Source organism: Apteryx rowi, unplaced genomic scaffold, assembly GCF_003343035.1.
Source record: "Apteryx rowi isolate R43461 unplaced genomic scaffold, aptRow1 scaffold_259, whole genome shotgun sequence".
Classification (NCBI taxonomy): Eukaryota; Metazoa; Chordata; class Aves; order Apterygiformes; family Apterygidae; genus Apteryx; species Apteryx rowi.
In genome coordinates this window covers 1,136,541-1,150,090 of record NW_020448963.1, presented here as the reverse complement: position 1 = coordinate 1,150,090, position 13,550 = coordinate 1,136,541, and the positions used below count along the sequence as shown (strand labels likewise).

At 51.0% G+C, this 13,550-nt stretch overlaps 1 protein-coding gene across 15 annotated transcripts in view; it reads left to right on the top strand.

The window, feature by feature from the left end:
- Window positions 1–13,550, top strand: part of EIF4G3 (eukaryotic translation initiation factor 4 gamma 3) — a 117,010-nt gene that overhangs the window by 77,996 nt on the left and 25,464 nt on the right. For 9 of the 15 annotated variants that reach the window (XR_003253769.1, XM_026067420.1, XM_026067421.1 and 6 more), the window contains 6 exons: window positions 1,898–1,986; window positions 4,502–4,751; window positions 6,012–6,169; window positions 7,483–7,608; window positions 8,702–8,812; window positions 12,420–12,590. Coding sequence is in view for 13 of the 15 variants with exons in the window: in XM_026067420.1 (XP_025923205.1) it covers window positions 1,898–1,986; window positions 4,502–4,751; window positions 6,012–6,169; window positions 7,483–7,608; window positions 8,702–8,812; window positions 12,420–12,590 (905 nt within the window). In the remaining 2 variants the exon portion in view is untranslated. Of the gene's footprint in view, window positions 1–1,897; window positions 1,987–4,501; window positions 4,752–6,011; window positions 6,170–7,482; window positions 7,609–8,701; window positions 8,813–9,017; window positions 9,132–12,419; window positions 12,591–13,550 lie in introns of those variants that run through there. The other 6 variants (XM_026067423.1, XM_026067422.1, XM_026067427.1 and 3 more) reach the window with 4 other exon arrangements.

The window sequence follows — 13,550 nt, the reverse complement described above, 5'->3', positions numbered from 1 at the left end:
GACGCGAAGCGGGAGTCCTGTGGATCGTAGCTGCGGAGGCGGCTAACACGCAGCGAGGGGCAGCGGCTGGGAATATAATGTAAGAGCACATCTGCCCGCACTCTCGGCACGGAGCCGGAGAGAGGAATCAGGTGCCCCCTTTTCCCTTTCCTCTCCCGCTGCAATATATTCCCTTTCCCGTGAGACGTAAGGAGATGGTCTTTGCTGTATTCTTAACAGCCCCAATTTTTTTTTTTTTAATAGTTATCAGCAATAAATAGTGTTGGTTAAACAGCGCTGTGCTGGGATCCGACGGTGTCAGCTTTCCCACGGAAAGCAATTACCGCCTAACGCGCCAAAGCAGTCTGCAAAGGAGCTCGGAAAATGTACGAATGCTGGCAAAAAAAGAAAAAAAAAAAGAACCTGCATTTGAGGAAAGGCTTCGATGGCGAACGTGCACACAGAGACACTTAATTTGATACGCTCCATTCAGGGAACCGGAAAATTGTGAGAAAGACCAAGAGCGTCTTGAGCCTTCCCTTGCCCAGAGACATGGTGGCCACGTCGCATTTTGGTTTTTTTTTTTTTTGCGCGAGGCCTTAAAGTTAAAGCGTGAGGCTCGATTTGCAGATAGTGCCGGGTGGATATGTCCTGGGGGCTAGAGTTCGAGAGACCTCCGGTATTTCTCCTCCAGCACCTCCGCGAGCCTCCTGGGCGCCCGAAGGCAAACGCTTTGGTTTCCCTCCGCTTTGGTTTCCCTAGGGGGAAAATAGGGTGATATTTATTCTGATATTTATTCTATTTATCAGATCGCCGATTTAAAAGAAATAGCACTAGAAAATCCCCAGTGTGTGTTTTTAATTGCAGAATATGAACTGTGTGTGTTTTTCTTTAGCAAAGCCTTGCTGATGTTGGACGTCGCCGCTAGCCTTAATCGCAGGAGTTCTGCAAAACTGTTTGAATTGCGCCGCTTTTTTATTAACCTCCGCCTTTGCAGGGTTAAGCATGCAAAGCAAAGCTCCCCGTCGGCTCTGCCTTCTGCCCGGCGTGCTCGTGCTCCCGACGCCTGCAGGCTGCCGTGTTTCCGAAAGTCTCTCGCCGCCCTCGAGCCACGCGCTCCTCGCCAGCCGCTGAAGCCCGGTGGCGTCTTTTGGGGCACGGGGAGCTTAAGCGCAGTTTCCTCTTTGCACGTGGGACCAGTTGGCGTCAACTGAGGATCCGATTGCCATTAAATACTGAATATATGTTGTCTCCAGTCGCTCGCTTTTCATTGATCTGCAGCTGAGGAGCCTTTCGAAACGCTGTTTTGCGGTGATAAACTGCGTGCGCGCCCTGCTTTCCTAGGGGTTAGGAAGCAAGTTAGACGCCGAAGGCTTGAGCTGGAAATGCGTTTGCAGGAAACCTGGGTGGTGAAATGCATCCACGTTCAGTGTACGCGTGCGCCTGGGATCGGGGTTCGAGGTGGTGGCGGCGCCAACGGATTGCAGACGTATTGGATTAATGCTTTTGTCTCTTCGTGATGCAGCGTGTGGTTTCTTTGACCCTTCGGGGGGGGGGGAAAAAAACAGTGATCAGAGTAAATCGGCGCTGACCTTAGAAATATTATATGGTGTTTTCATTGATTCAATGGGCGGGTGAAAACGGACGGTGGCGTTAATAACCTGCTTTGAAACTTTATTGCAGGAGAACCAGGTTGCCAGAGCAGACGGTGCCGCAGGTTTAACGTTGCTCTTAACCACTTCGTTCTTCCCGCATTTAAACGGAGCGCGGGTAAAGCCGTCCGAGTCCTCCGCGTGGCCGCGGCTGCTCCGCTGCCCCGGGTGGCTCGAGGCGGCGCGCAAGAAGGGCCTGCGGGGTCCCTGGCCGGCACCTGCTCGGGGCGACGTGGCGTCGTAACCGGTGTCCGCTTGCATTGCAGCCCAGGCAGCTCTAACTGCACCAAAGACGTGGAAGAAACCAAAAGAGCGGACMCAAGCCGCCGAGGAGGCCGCGGAGGCGGACGCGGAGGTAAGCGGCGATGCTCTTCCTATTCCTCGGCTCGGCGAACCTCTGGAAGGGCCTTTTGGCTTCCTTCCCAGCTCCCTCGCCGGCATCCAAGCCGGACTTTACGGCAGGAACGGTGGGATGGTCCCCAACGTGCTTTAGACAACTCTTCTTCCCATGTTCCCATTCAATCTCCAAAGTTTGTGKTGTTCTTGCCCAATTAAAGCACCCCCAGCGTTCAAGCCCTTGCCATGCTTCCCGTGAAGGATTAGATGGAAAAAGGCCGGTTCGGAGCCTTTGGAGCGGCGCCGCCCCGGGGCCCCGCGGATGMYGGCGCGTCCCGTGCCGCACAATGAYGTCATTGTGATGTCGYGGCCCCGGCACGGCGTTTGCCGCCCGCCGGAGGAGCCGCCGCGGGGTGACGTTTGGGTGAACGGCGAGTGTCTCCRGCGCTCCGAAGCGGCGCAGCTCTGCCCGAGGCCGCGCTGCGGCCTGCAAAAAGTCCTTACGTAGCCGGGGCCCCCGGCTTTAACGAAGGCAGGGTCGTTAATGGCCCGCAAAGCTCTCCCTTCGCCTGGCAGCCGCGGCCCATTGCCTCGCCGGAGGGCAGGAGCAGCGAGGCGTCTCCGTGCCAAGGTGCGGGTGCTGCCGCTTGAGGTCCGCTCCGGCGCCAGCGGACATCCTTACTTTTGCCTTTCCTAAGCGCTCTAGCAAGAGCTGTTCCAGCCAGCGTCGCTTAACAGTCCTCCTAACTTTCCAAAAAAACGCTTTAATCCGCTAGCCGTCTTTTGGCATATTTTAACCCACCGTAGAAAATAACGTTGCGTTTAGATTGCAGCAAGAGAAGCTTAGGGAAGACGGTAGGAAAGAAATGTCCTAAATCATCTGTCCCAGCGGGTTGTAGGGTCTCTGCGGCTGCGGCTTGAAGAGGCAGCTCCGCGGCACTGGCCGGGAAGGACGCTGGCACCGCGGGTGCCGTGCTGCAGGATCTTCCGAGATCTTTCCCAGATGTGTTCCCCGAGCTTTGCGGTCCTTCGCGTGTTATCACCTGAAGCCAAAGTTAAGCTGAACCAAAATCAGGTCTTCTCCTCGGACAGGATTTTGCAGATGACTGCGGTCGAGCAGGTCTTTAGGGACGATCCTGGTGTGCGTTGCACGCGCCAGCCCTGGCCCGGGCTTTTCAGTAAAACCCTCCAGAAGTCCAGGCTTGCTCCTGCGCTGCTGGGTGGGGGTGTTGCAGAAGGACCTTCTTCGTGCAGTTATTATTCTTCCGCTATTTACTCCACAACTTTTCCTTGCCACACGCATCGTTTTACCTTGCCACTATGAAAGCACCTCGTTGCAGAGTAGATCTTGCGTAGAGGGGACAGTCGCTAATAGTACTTCGTCCTTCTTGCAAGCAACTGTTGGCTGTTTCTCCACTGAAACAGCAGATAGGATAATTTACACGTAATGAACAGTATATAAGCGCTTTCCCCTCAGTTTGGCGGGGGGAAGAGATGCTTAACGCACTCGCATGCAAAGTATCCCACTGTGGCAGCTGGGCTATATTCAACAGAAAAGCTGATGATTGGGTAATGCAAGAAAATTAAAAGCATCCCTCTGCGCTYGTTTTCGAGCCAGAGAGCGAAGGACGTTGTTGGGGCTGCGCCAGCAAGTTTGTACGTTCTCTATGTTTTCTTCCTCGTTTATTGGAGGAGTCTGGTCCCCTGGACCGTTTTCGCTGATGCTAAATGTGCTCGGAGAAGGATGCAGCAGTTCTATGGGGTGTTTCCTTGAAACCGTGCAAAAAGCGTTTTGAGATGCAGCGCTTTTAGGTAGGCAGGCGAAAGGATCCAGGATTGCTTCTGGAGCATCCCAACTCAATTCTGTCTTTCCTTTCATGGAGGGATGCGTTGCGCTTTCTCCCCGCGGAAGTGAGTTCCTACCGCTTCCGCGGCTTTGAATTCAGAATAAGGTTGTGTCCTTGGAGAGCTCTAAAACTAACAGCAAGGGACACTGTAAAAAGGTGTCGGTTTTTCCCGAAATGGAGATGCTGRAATTGCAGCTGTATGCAACGTTGCCTCCTCGCTCGGAAGCCGCTCCAATTAGCAGCAGGACGCTTGCACTTAACGGCGCCCGGCAAACCGAGCACCGCRTCCCTTTGAAAGTAGCCGCCGAGCTCCAGGAAAAGCGGAAGGCGAGGTTGTCCTTACGGGCTTTGATTGCTAGCTGTTACTCAGGACTGCCCTACTCTAGGGCTTAGCAGGTTTTTCCGTCCGTTCTCGCTRGCTCCTGCAGGTTGCACGGGCGACGCTCGGCCTTTCCGGTCGCCCCGTTCGTTAGCAGTGGGTTTTCTCTGGGAACAAAGTGCAGGGCTTCCAATAAATCACCCCGTTGCTCTGGGCTTTATTACAGATCTGTAGGTCACTGTTGAAGATGCATGTGTCCTTGTTACGAGCAAAACGTGCTGCATGTATCTCTGAAGAGCCGTTTGGCGTGTTTTGAGTTTTGGCGGGGTGTTTTTAACGTAACCTCTGTGTTTCCATCTGTGCTTCAGCCTAAAGTAGAAGAGGAACTTTCAGGTGACAAAGTACTTGAATCCGAACAGGAGAAGATGAGCCATGGGTTCCCACTGGAGAAAGACCCCCCAGAACTTAAGAAAGTGAAAGCCGTGGAGGAAAACGGAGAGCAGGAAGCAGAACCTGTCCGTAACGGTGCCGAGAGCGTCTCCGAGGGAGAAGGCACCGACGCAAACTCCGGCTTCGCGGAGAGCTCCAGCGAAGGGCCGGTGTACCAGTATAAACCAGGTAAATCCCGTTGCGGGCTCTCTCGCGTGCTTGCTTGTTTTTCTGCTTTCCTCCGCCTTGAAGACCGGCTAACGCGTTTGCATCCTCCCGGAGGGAAAAAGGACGTTTGCAATGGTGCCGCAAGGGAGGGATAACGTTTCACCGTGGCCGGTTCCGGTGGGATTCGCTAACCACCAGCCTCAGACCTTCTGGGGCAGCGTGGGAGGAAAATTGCTTTCCTCCCGCGGCTGGCAACGAAGAGAAGAGGAGCCTGCGGAGCCCGAGCGCAACGGGAAAAGCAAATCCCCGATTGCTTGAACCTGTTGCGCGCGTGGATGTTGGCTGCGGCGCGGTGGAAATGGTGGGGAGTTGGTTGCCCTTGATCACCGGCTGAGAACGATCCAGGAAGCTTTCACATAAGCAGACGTACCTTTTAAATAAGAGATTTGGCAGTTTTAATTGGGTACTAAATAACAAGCTCATTAGCATGTGCATTTATGTGTATTTAATTACCTGGCTAAGCAATTCTGTGGATCTTCAAATTTCGAGGAGAGTAAGGAAAACAAAAATAACGCATTTCATTTTCGATCCGGGCTCTAGTATTAAGCTGTGGGTATACACAATTCCTCTGGTAAAAGAATTAAGTGCAGGCTCAAAGGATGCAATGCTTTCTGTGCTGGTTAGCGTTATATATGGTCTACCTAAGGGGTTTTCTTGTTGTTATTCATTAAGATATTTAATTTGTAGTCCTGAACCTCCATAAATTCACTTCATTAAGAGAGACCTTGAGATTGTCTTACCTTTCAGTTGCTACCAATTTTTAAGCCATTTATTATTCAGGCGAAGCTTCCTCAAAATAAATTAAGTTATTTTCTTTGGAGGCCAGAAATTAAGAGCATAAAACAAAATCAGGAAAGACCTTGAGAGCCTGGCAGACACGATACTGGGAGGAAGCACCCGCTGCTGTTACTTCTGTGCGGCTTTGTTCCTACAAAGACCTGAACTGCTTTTCTTTTATTAATTTGACCATATTGTATCGTTAGGAGAAAACCTAGAGGCCTCTCGATGGTTTACGCCACACTTAAACTAGCTTACCTATTCATTAGTTAAGCACATCTTGAAGTTAATCCATAATTCAGCGGATGTCTTTCGAAAGCACTCGACGCAGTCGCAATGATTTCAGGCCGGTCTGGAAGCCCTTTAACGGGGCTGAAGGACCCGGAAGCGAGAGCGCGGTTGGTTTTGTTCCCTGTGAATCTCAGTCGGCTCCTCTCATTATAGAGCAGTGGAAGCCCCTGGACCCCGAAGGCAAGAAGCAGTACGACCGGGAGTTTTTACTGGATTTCCAGTTCATGCCCGCCTGCATCCAGAAGCCGGAAGGGCTGCCTCCCATAAGCGATGTGGTTCTCGACAAGGTGAGAGGAGAGCCCATAAAACAGGTGCGTGCAAATTCTTTAATAACTAAACGTCTCTACGCTCGGAAGCTTTTAATCGAATTGGGGTGGAAGAAAGGTTTTGAGTTTCCTGATGCCCCTAGCAGAGCCACGTGCTTTTGCTTGTGCTCTGAGGAATAACTCAGTGTTTTTTGGGGGGTTAATGCATGCTTCATTCCTTGACYGTCTTTTTGACCAAGATTTTTGTCCGGGAGGGGAAATATTTTGCTAAAGTCACATCACAAGACTGTGCAAGTAAAGGCATCAGAGGCTACTGACTGCGCCCAGCCGACTTAGAAAGTGAAGCGCTTTGAATGGCCTTTACCTGGGTTAAGTTATACCGAGTTGTTATTAGAATTTAAAATGATGTCTCCTAGCCTGGGAGACCCAAGCAAAGCAAGACTGAAGGGAGCGGCAGTATCTCTTATTGGATCCGCTCTACGGTTAGGAAGCAGGGCCATGCTTTTGGGCAAGCGAGCTTTCCCGTTGGCCTGAGACAGTCGTGTCCGGATTTATCAGTCGGTCTAATAAAAGCTCTTTAGACCGTGACTCGCTTGCAGAAACAGTTCTGCGATTTTATCCAGCGTTACTACACGTGTGGTTTTCTCAGCTGTGTTTCGGGACTTTTTGAATTACTGTTGTTATTCCTGAAGTGCTGACACGAGGACCTTAGTCTGCTCTTGGTTAGAGCAACGTACTTCATTGCTTTTGATGTGATCACTCCGTATTCACCCTTAAGATTCGAGGAGGAATCGGGAGATTGGTGATTCTTATGTGCAGAAACGTTTCCGCTCTGAATTTCATGCACAGACAAATTGGAAAACACAGCTATGTTCCCAAAATGATTTCACCCACCTACTAGTTTTCCGTGGTTGCTTCTCACTGTTCCCTCTACTTTTGGGCTTCCCATGCTTGGTCAGCCATCTGTCTTGTTAGCACAAAAGACATTTGTTTGAGGGAAGATGGCAGTTTTGCGATCCTGAACCAAGCCTGGCGCATTTATTTTGCAGAAGACAGGCCCACGTCGCCGTTGCTTTGTCCTCTGTAAGTCACGTTCAGCCTTGAAACGTTTGAGCCCTGCGTAGCCCTGTCGTGTATTTTCACAGTAGCCACCTGTGTAAGACATTTTAAATTGATTTTTAGTGTGAGTGTGGATATATAACGTGTTCAGGTTGTTAAAAGCACTAATTTGGATATTAAATCTATATGTCCTGGTTGATGTTTCAGCACGGGCAGAGGTCGTAGACTTGGATGAGTTTGTGACAGCTACCRCACGCACTAAACAGCTCTTGTTGATTTGTCGCTGCTCCTCTGCGCAGGTCAATCAGCCAAAATTGCCCCTGAGAACCCTGGACCCTCGGATACTGCCTCGAGGACCAGACTTCACGCCAGCCTTTGCCGATTTTGGGAGGCAAACCTCCGGTGGAAGAAGCGTATCTGGAAGTGTGAGTTTTCCCCAACTTGCTAATTCAAAACCTGGCCTTAATACCAATGGAGTCCGTCCTCACGTTTTTGGGCCTCCTCAGCTTCTTCCCGTGGTTCTGGTTTTGTCAGGCTGATCACAAGGTTGATATTTTCTCGGCCGTCAAAATGTAGGCAAATTGAAAGGCAGTGTGGATGTTTTTAACTGGTACGTATTGGTCTTAAAGGGATTTAATCCGCTCCTTTCCCTTCTCCTGCACAAGAAATGCGTGGAAACATGTTTCCACATGAGATCCTGGCAGTGGCATGTGTGTGAACACACATTCTTCATACAATAATACGAGCTGCATGTTAGCGTGTATCCTCATAGGAACCTCCTTTATAGACGATGCCAACAGAGCAAATACATTTTACTAACCAAAACAGCTTGTGTATTTTCCTGCTTCCTCTGTTCTTCCACTTGTCGCTTTGCTTCGTTCGCTTCATCCCTCCTCGTCCTTCCTTATCCTCTGCTTTCCTTCCACCTTTTCTTCTTTTCCCTGCATCTGGCTTTGTCCAGACCCGAAAATCCAGCCCCTGGATTCTTCCTCCTTGCCTTTCTGTTGCTCCTTCTCGGGGCACGGGTGTCTCGGAGCRCGGTGCCTCCCAAGGGGCCGAGCCRGCCGCGGCCGGGGGACGGAGGCTGCCCCGCTTAGCTGGAAAAGGTCTCAACTCCGGTTTCTCTCTCAAAACTACTGGTTTCGAACAGAGCTCACAAAATAACCTTAACTTCCAAGTGTGCAGGTTTGCAGGAGGCTCGGGACGAAAGCCGTTGATTTTGCTGCAGACTTTGCGTTGCTGTCATGTTTCTGTTTCGAGAGCGGTCTTGTGGCCGGTGGCTCGGTTCTGGGGCGCGCATCCTTGCCTTCGAGTAGCTTCGGTGTCGCAGTTTGTCTCAGAGCACGACCCGCTCCCGAAACCTTGGCGCTGTTTGAGGTGGACATCGCTTCCTTATATTTAGCGACTCCGCAGTGGGCTGCAGGTTGTACTCCGGCGCCTTCCGGCCTTTAATGCGCTGAATGTCCCCAGCCTCTCGGCGCCTTGGTAATGTCGGTGTTGCTCTTTCTCTTTCCGCAGGCCTGCAAAGTGCAGAGCAACCCTGGATTGCCTTCCCTGGCTCGGTGCGGTTCCCCAGCATGCCCTCTCTTGGTCTCGCCTCACCCACCATTGAGGAACCTGCCGATAGGGGTAAGCCGAATCCCCCCCTCTCCCCCCCATCTTTGCACCTTTTTGTAGAGTTGCCTTTTTCCGTAACACCCGTTATTGATTAAAGAACGACCGGCAGAAAACTTTACAAAAAGGTGCAACAGTGTTTTAAAAAAAAAAACAAAACAAAACAAAAAAGAAAAACCAAAAAAACAAACGAAACAAGACTTGCATTGTACCCCTCTAGGCAGTCTTCAGTGGTGGGTGGGACAGCACCAGCTGAGGGCATGCTGGGACGTTGGCCTGAGCGGGATCCGCGAGGGGTCTGCACTTTGCAGACCTGTGGAAAGGGGGAGAAAAGGTAAGTGCTGCTTACCCCGTTCATTTGGAGCATTCAGCACATAACATACATCTTACATTTGCGCCTTTAAAGAGTAGAGCCCTTCTTTGCGTTTTCCTCGAGGAGGGTTTGAAGGTAACGGTCGTTAACACGCCTGCTGTCCCGGGATGTCGGTTCGTTGCAGGACGAGAGGGTTTGCAGCCCGGCGCAACATCAGACGTTATCTTCTCGTAAAGCATGGCAAAACCCGCGTTTATGCTGTCTGTCCGCTCGGTCATTCCACCTCTACCCAGGCCATGCCCATAAACCATTAAAACCCACTGCCTATTCCTTGCCCTTGCAATAATGTCGAGCAGCTCAGCGCTAACCAGCTTTCAGCAGATGAGAATCTTTTATTTTGCTTCTTTGGCTTTGTCTTTATTTCCTTTTCTTTTTTTTTAAATAAACACGTTGTCTGACTGTTTTTAGAAATAACAAATGTCCAATCAAACAACCCAAGGAGCGTAATTACGCAGGAACAAAATACAACGAAGCAGCTTTTTTTGATACAGACAAAAACTTAGAAATCAGTGCAACCCACTCTGCTAACAAGACGCAAAAATAGAGAAACAGGGTTGGGAAAGACCAATCCCTCCCCGCACGCCAAGGCGGGATGCGTCCGCCTGTGTCATTCCCAACAGGTGTCTGGGACGTTTCTTAAACGGCACCGTGCCTTATTTTGTTACTGTGAGGTTTCGGCACCTCTTTGGGAGACTTGCCTGTGTCTCTTTCTGCTTGCCTTTTCCCCCCGTTCACCTGGAAGACAGGTAATTTGGGTTAACGTGGCAGCATCTGGTGAGCACTTCTCAGCGCCTTTGTGGAAAATATTATTTCAGCGCAAGCTGTAGCGTTAGAATTGCAGGTGCTGCGGAAATACTGTCGTTTCTTTGGAGTGGGTTGCAAAAAGGAGGCCAGACGTGAACTCAGGCACCTGCTTAATTTGCTGCTTTGTAAATTCAGAACAAAAGAAAACAGTTTTCTGTTAAAAGAATTTGATTTGTATATTATTTTATTAAGCGTTCGAGGGAGGCATCTGTTCACTGATTTTAAACCTAATCAAACATTCAGCCAGGCTGAACTAAGTTTCTTCACAGGTGTAAAAAATGCAATCATAAAGCTTTTGTTTTGTTAATATTAGCTGCGTTTAAAGCTCTGCTCTCTAAGATGGTCAGATTTGAGGAAGCCAGCGCAGGCGCAGCCCGCGTCTGCCGCTGGCACGTGCTGGAGATGCTCTAGGGGTCTCGGCATCCGTCGTCTTCGCAAATAAAGCGACTGCCTTCAGAGGGGGGTTATTTGCTCTAAAAGCAAACGCTTGGGCTTGCCGTGGACCCGTACGTGAGGAAGCGTCGTGCCTCCTTGGCTCCTCTCTCCGCAGGCGTCGCAGCCCGGCCGCGGTCGGCGGCTCCTTCGGGCCAGTCCCCTCCATGCGAGAGGAGCAGGACGGCCACGCGTCCTCTCGCTTTGCCTTTGCCCGCGTTCCTGGGGGACGTTAGCCCAAACATATTGGTTTTTCAGGCGTTTTGCCAGCCTGGCTCCTGTTGCCGAGGTTTTTGCGGGCGAGGAGCTGTGTGAAGAGGTCTGGTGACCTGATTTCTCAGCTGGAAGGAAGCGTCGCCTTTGCCCGGCTGGACGTGGGCAGAACCGGGGCAGCCTACGTGGCTGCAGATGGCTCCCGAGACGGAGACGGGTGCCGCGGGGCAGATCGCGCTGCGTCGCCCCCGTGTCGAGGAAGGGCCAGGGAGACCCTCGAGCGAGGCGGGGAGGGACCTTGGGCAGTGGCTGACCGCTGTTTTAAGAAGGTGCAAGGCCCCAAAGAGTTGGCAAGGTCCCGCGCGCCGCTGGCTCGCTGCTCCGTTGCAATCACGGCGCGAGCTCGCCGGCTTATTTCCGCGCGGGCCGGCGTAGGCGACCGGCCATGTGCCACGCAGCCCTCTCCCGGGCTCGGCCTTGGCGTGCAAAGCCCATCGCCGTGTGGGATCATTATCCTTCGCCAACCTTTTCTTCTCTTGGCGTCGTCACTTCATGAAGCCCGAAATTCTCCAGCAGCGACAGGGATTACGTTCGTTCGCTTTCAGCAGCAGCGCGCATCGACATCGCCAAAGCAAAGCGGTTCAAATTGCAAATAAAAGTTCTTGTGTTTAAGAAGGTTGTTTTTTTTTTCACTGGGCAAAAGCGTGTTTTGGGCTGATACGTGGCCTGCGAGGCGCCGGCTAGAAGCACTTTCCTTGTGTGCCCAGTTTAGCCGTTTGGATAACGCGGATGGTTTTGCCTCCGGGATGCGGGTGGATTGCTCCGTTGAACGGAGCAGTGTTTCAAATGGCCCAGCTTTCATGTAAAGGTTGCGTACTGCCAGCCAAAGAGATTAGTTACTTCTGCTGAAAATGGGGTTTTATTACTGCACTGATTTTTACACTGAGGTTGGACGTTTCTAATAAATGAGCTCAGAAATGCGAGAGTGAGGGGGAAAAGCAAACCTCAGCGCAACACTCGACGTGTTTAGTGTTTCTTTGGGAGATCCCCAATGACGAGGAAGGCGTTTGGGTGCRTGTCGCGCCCTGTCGCTAGCACAACTGGTGCAAATCTCTCCTGCGCTCGCAGCAGTTTCCCTGCTGGATTTGGCTGCGAGGAGCATCAGGTGATAGATGAGTACAGAGAAGTGGCTGATGCTCTTTCCAAGGAAGGACCAAGTTTCCCTTTCTTCTCCTGCGAAGCTACAGAAAGTTTTTGACCCGCAGCTATTAAGATTCATGTTCCTTCAGTATAGGAGAGGCATCGATGTGCTTTTCAGGGTGTTTTATATAACTCCTAACTCAAAACGGCTCTGTTTGAAACCAGCTCTGGTAAAACCATAATAATAAATCAACAGATTTACCAAAAATATCACTAAATTGCTTGAGATGGCGTGTTTGAGATACACCTCTGAAGGACTTGTTCAATCCTTAAATATGTCATCACAGTTTCCGGCTTTCGAGAGCTCCTTTTGGTCGGTAGGGTTGCGTTCGGCCGTGCTCGAGCGGCGCCTGGAGCATCGCGGATGCACAGTCCCGCGTCTGCCGCGGCGGTGGCTGCCCGAGAGAAGTGCATTTCGCGCCTTCGTGTCCCCTCCGACCACTCCGGACYGCTGCGTTGCCTCGGAGGGAATCCTAAAAATCATAGGATGAGTCGCTGACGGACGGCGTTGCTATCGGCAGGGGTTCGCTTGAGCCCCCGGAGTGTTTTCTTGAGCTGCGAGTTGAAAAGGGGATATAACAAGGAATGTTTTTGTCCTAGTTGTTGAATGTTGGACCGAGGAGATCTCAGCCGGGCCAGAGGCGAGAGCCCAGGAAGATTATCACCGTGTGCGTGAAGGAGGATGTCCATCTCAAGAAGGCGGAGAACGCCTGGAAGCCGAGCCTGAAAAGGGAAAACCAGACCGAGGACCCGGAAAATGTCAAAACCCAGGTGAGAGCTTTAGTAACCCCTTCTGTGAGCTCAGCAGAAGAAGGACGGTAACTTGCCTTTGCTATTGTATAAGACAGTRAAAAAGGGCAACCAAAGTCCAGTTTGAATCCCAGCTTTGGCCTACCTTGATATTTTTTTTGTTTTTATTCTTGATCTGGAGTTTAAATTGCAATCCTTGTAAATGAAGGGAGTCTAAATAGACCAGACAACCTACTACCTCTCTTCTAGGATTTTTTTTTTAATATTACTATTTTACTAGAATATTTCTGTCTTGATCCAAAACCAGACAACCTCAAACTCCCAGCGCACAACTTGCTTTTCATCCCCTTTTAAATTACGTTTCTGTCCTGAACCTCAGCAATGCCRAGGTTCCTCTGTAAGATTCCCTCAGTTCCTCCTGCTCGGCCCCAAAACGCTGTGGCTGAAGCTTTCTCTGTGCGTTTCTCCCCTCCCTTCCTCCACGGGCAGCCGCTCTGGGTGATGATATATGCCTGGCGGCGAGACTTCGGATTGGGACGATAAGGTGGGATATCCTGAAAGGACCCTGGAATACTGTTCTCGGGGCTCACTGAAGCCCTGTTGACCTAGTTATCCCTCTGGCTAGAAAAGGAAAAACAGCCTGCCTTGAAGTAAGCACAGGAAAGGTCAATGACCTCTTTTGAGGGAGATGTCCGCTTCTTGGTCTCTCGTAGCTGAATTAATATCAAACGAACGCTTTTAGCTTTCAGTGAAAATGTTTTCTCCAGGGGGATGAGTGGAGAGGGGGTGTTTACAAAAGCTGGCTCTGGCCGGAGGACCCTCCTTTCCCTAGGTTCCCCCTTTCTGCCGTAGAAGGGCAAAGCAGGTAAGTGAAGCAGTATTTAAACTCCAGGCGATCAAGAACATCTCCTGGAGATGTCTGTCCTCTATGTATTGAGCGGACGATAAAAAGAGTGTTTCATTTGGGTCATAGCAAGGGCT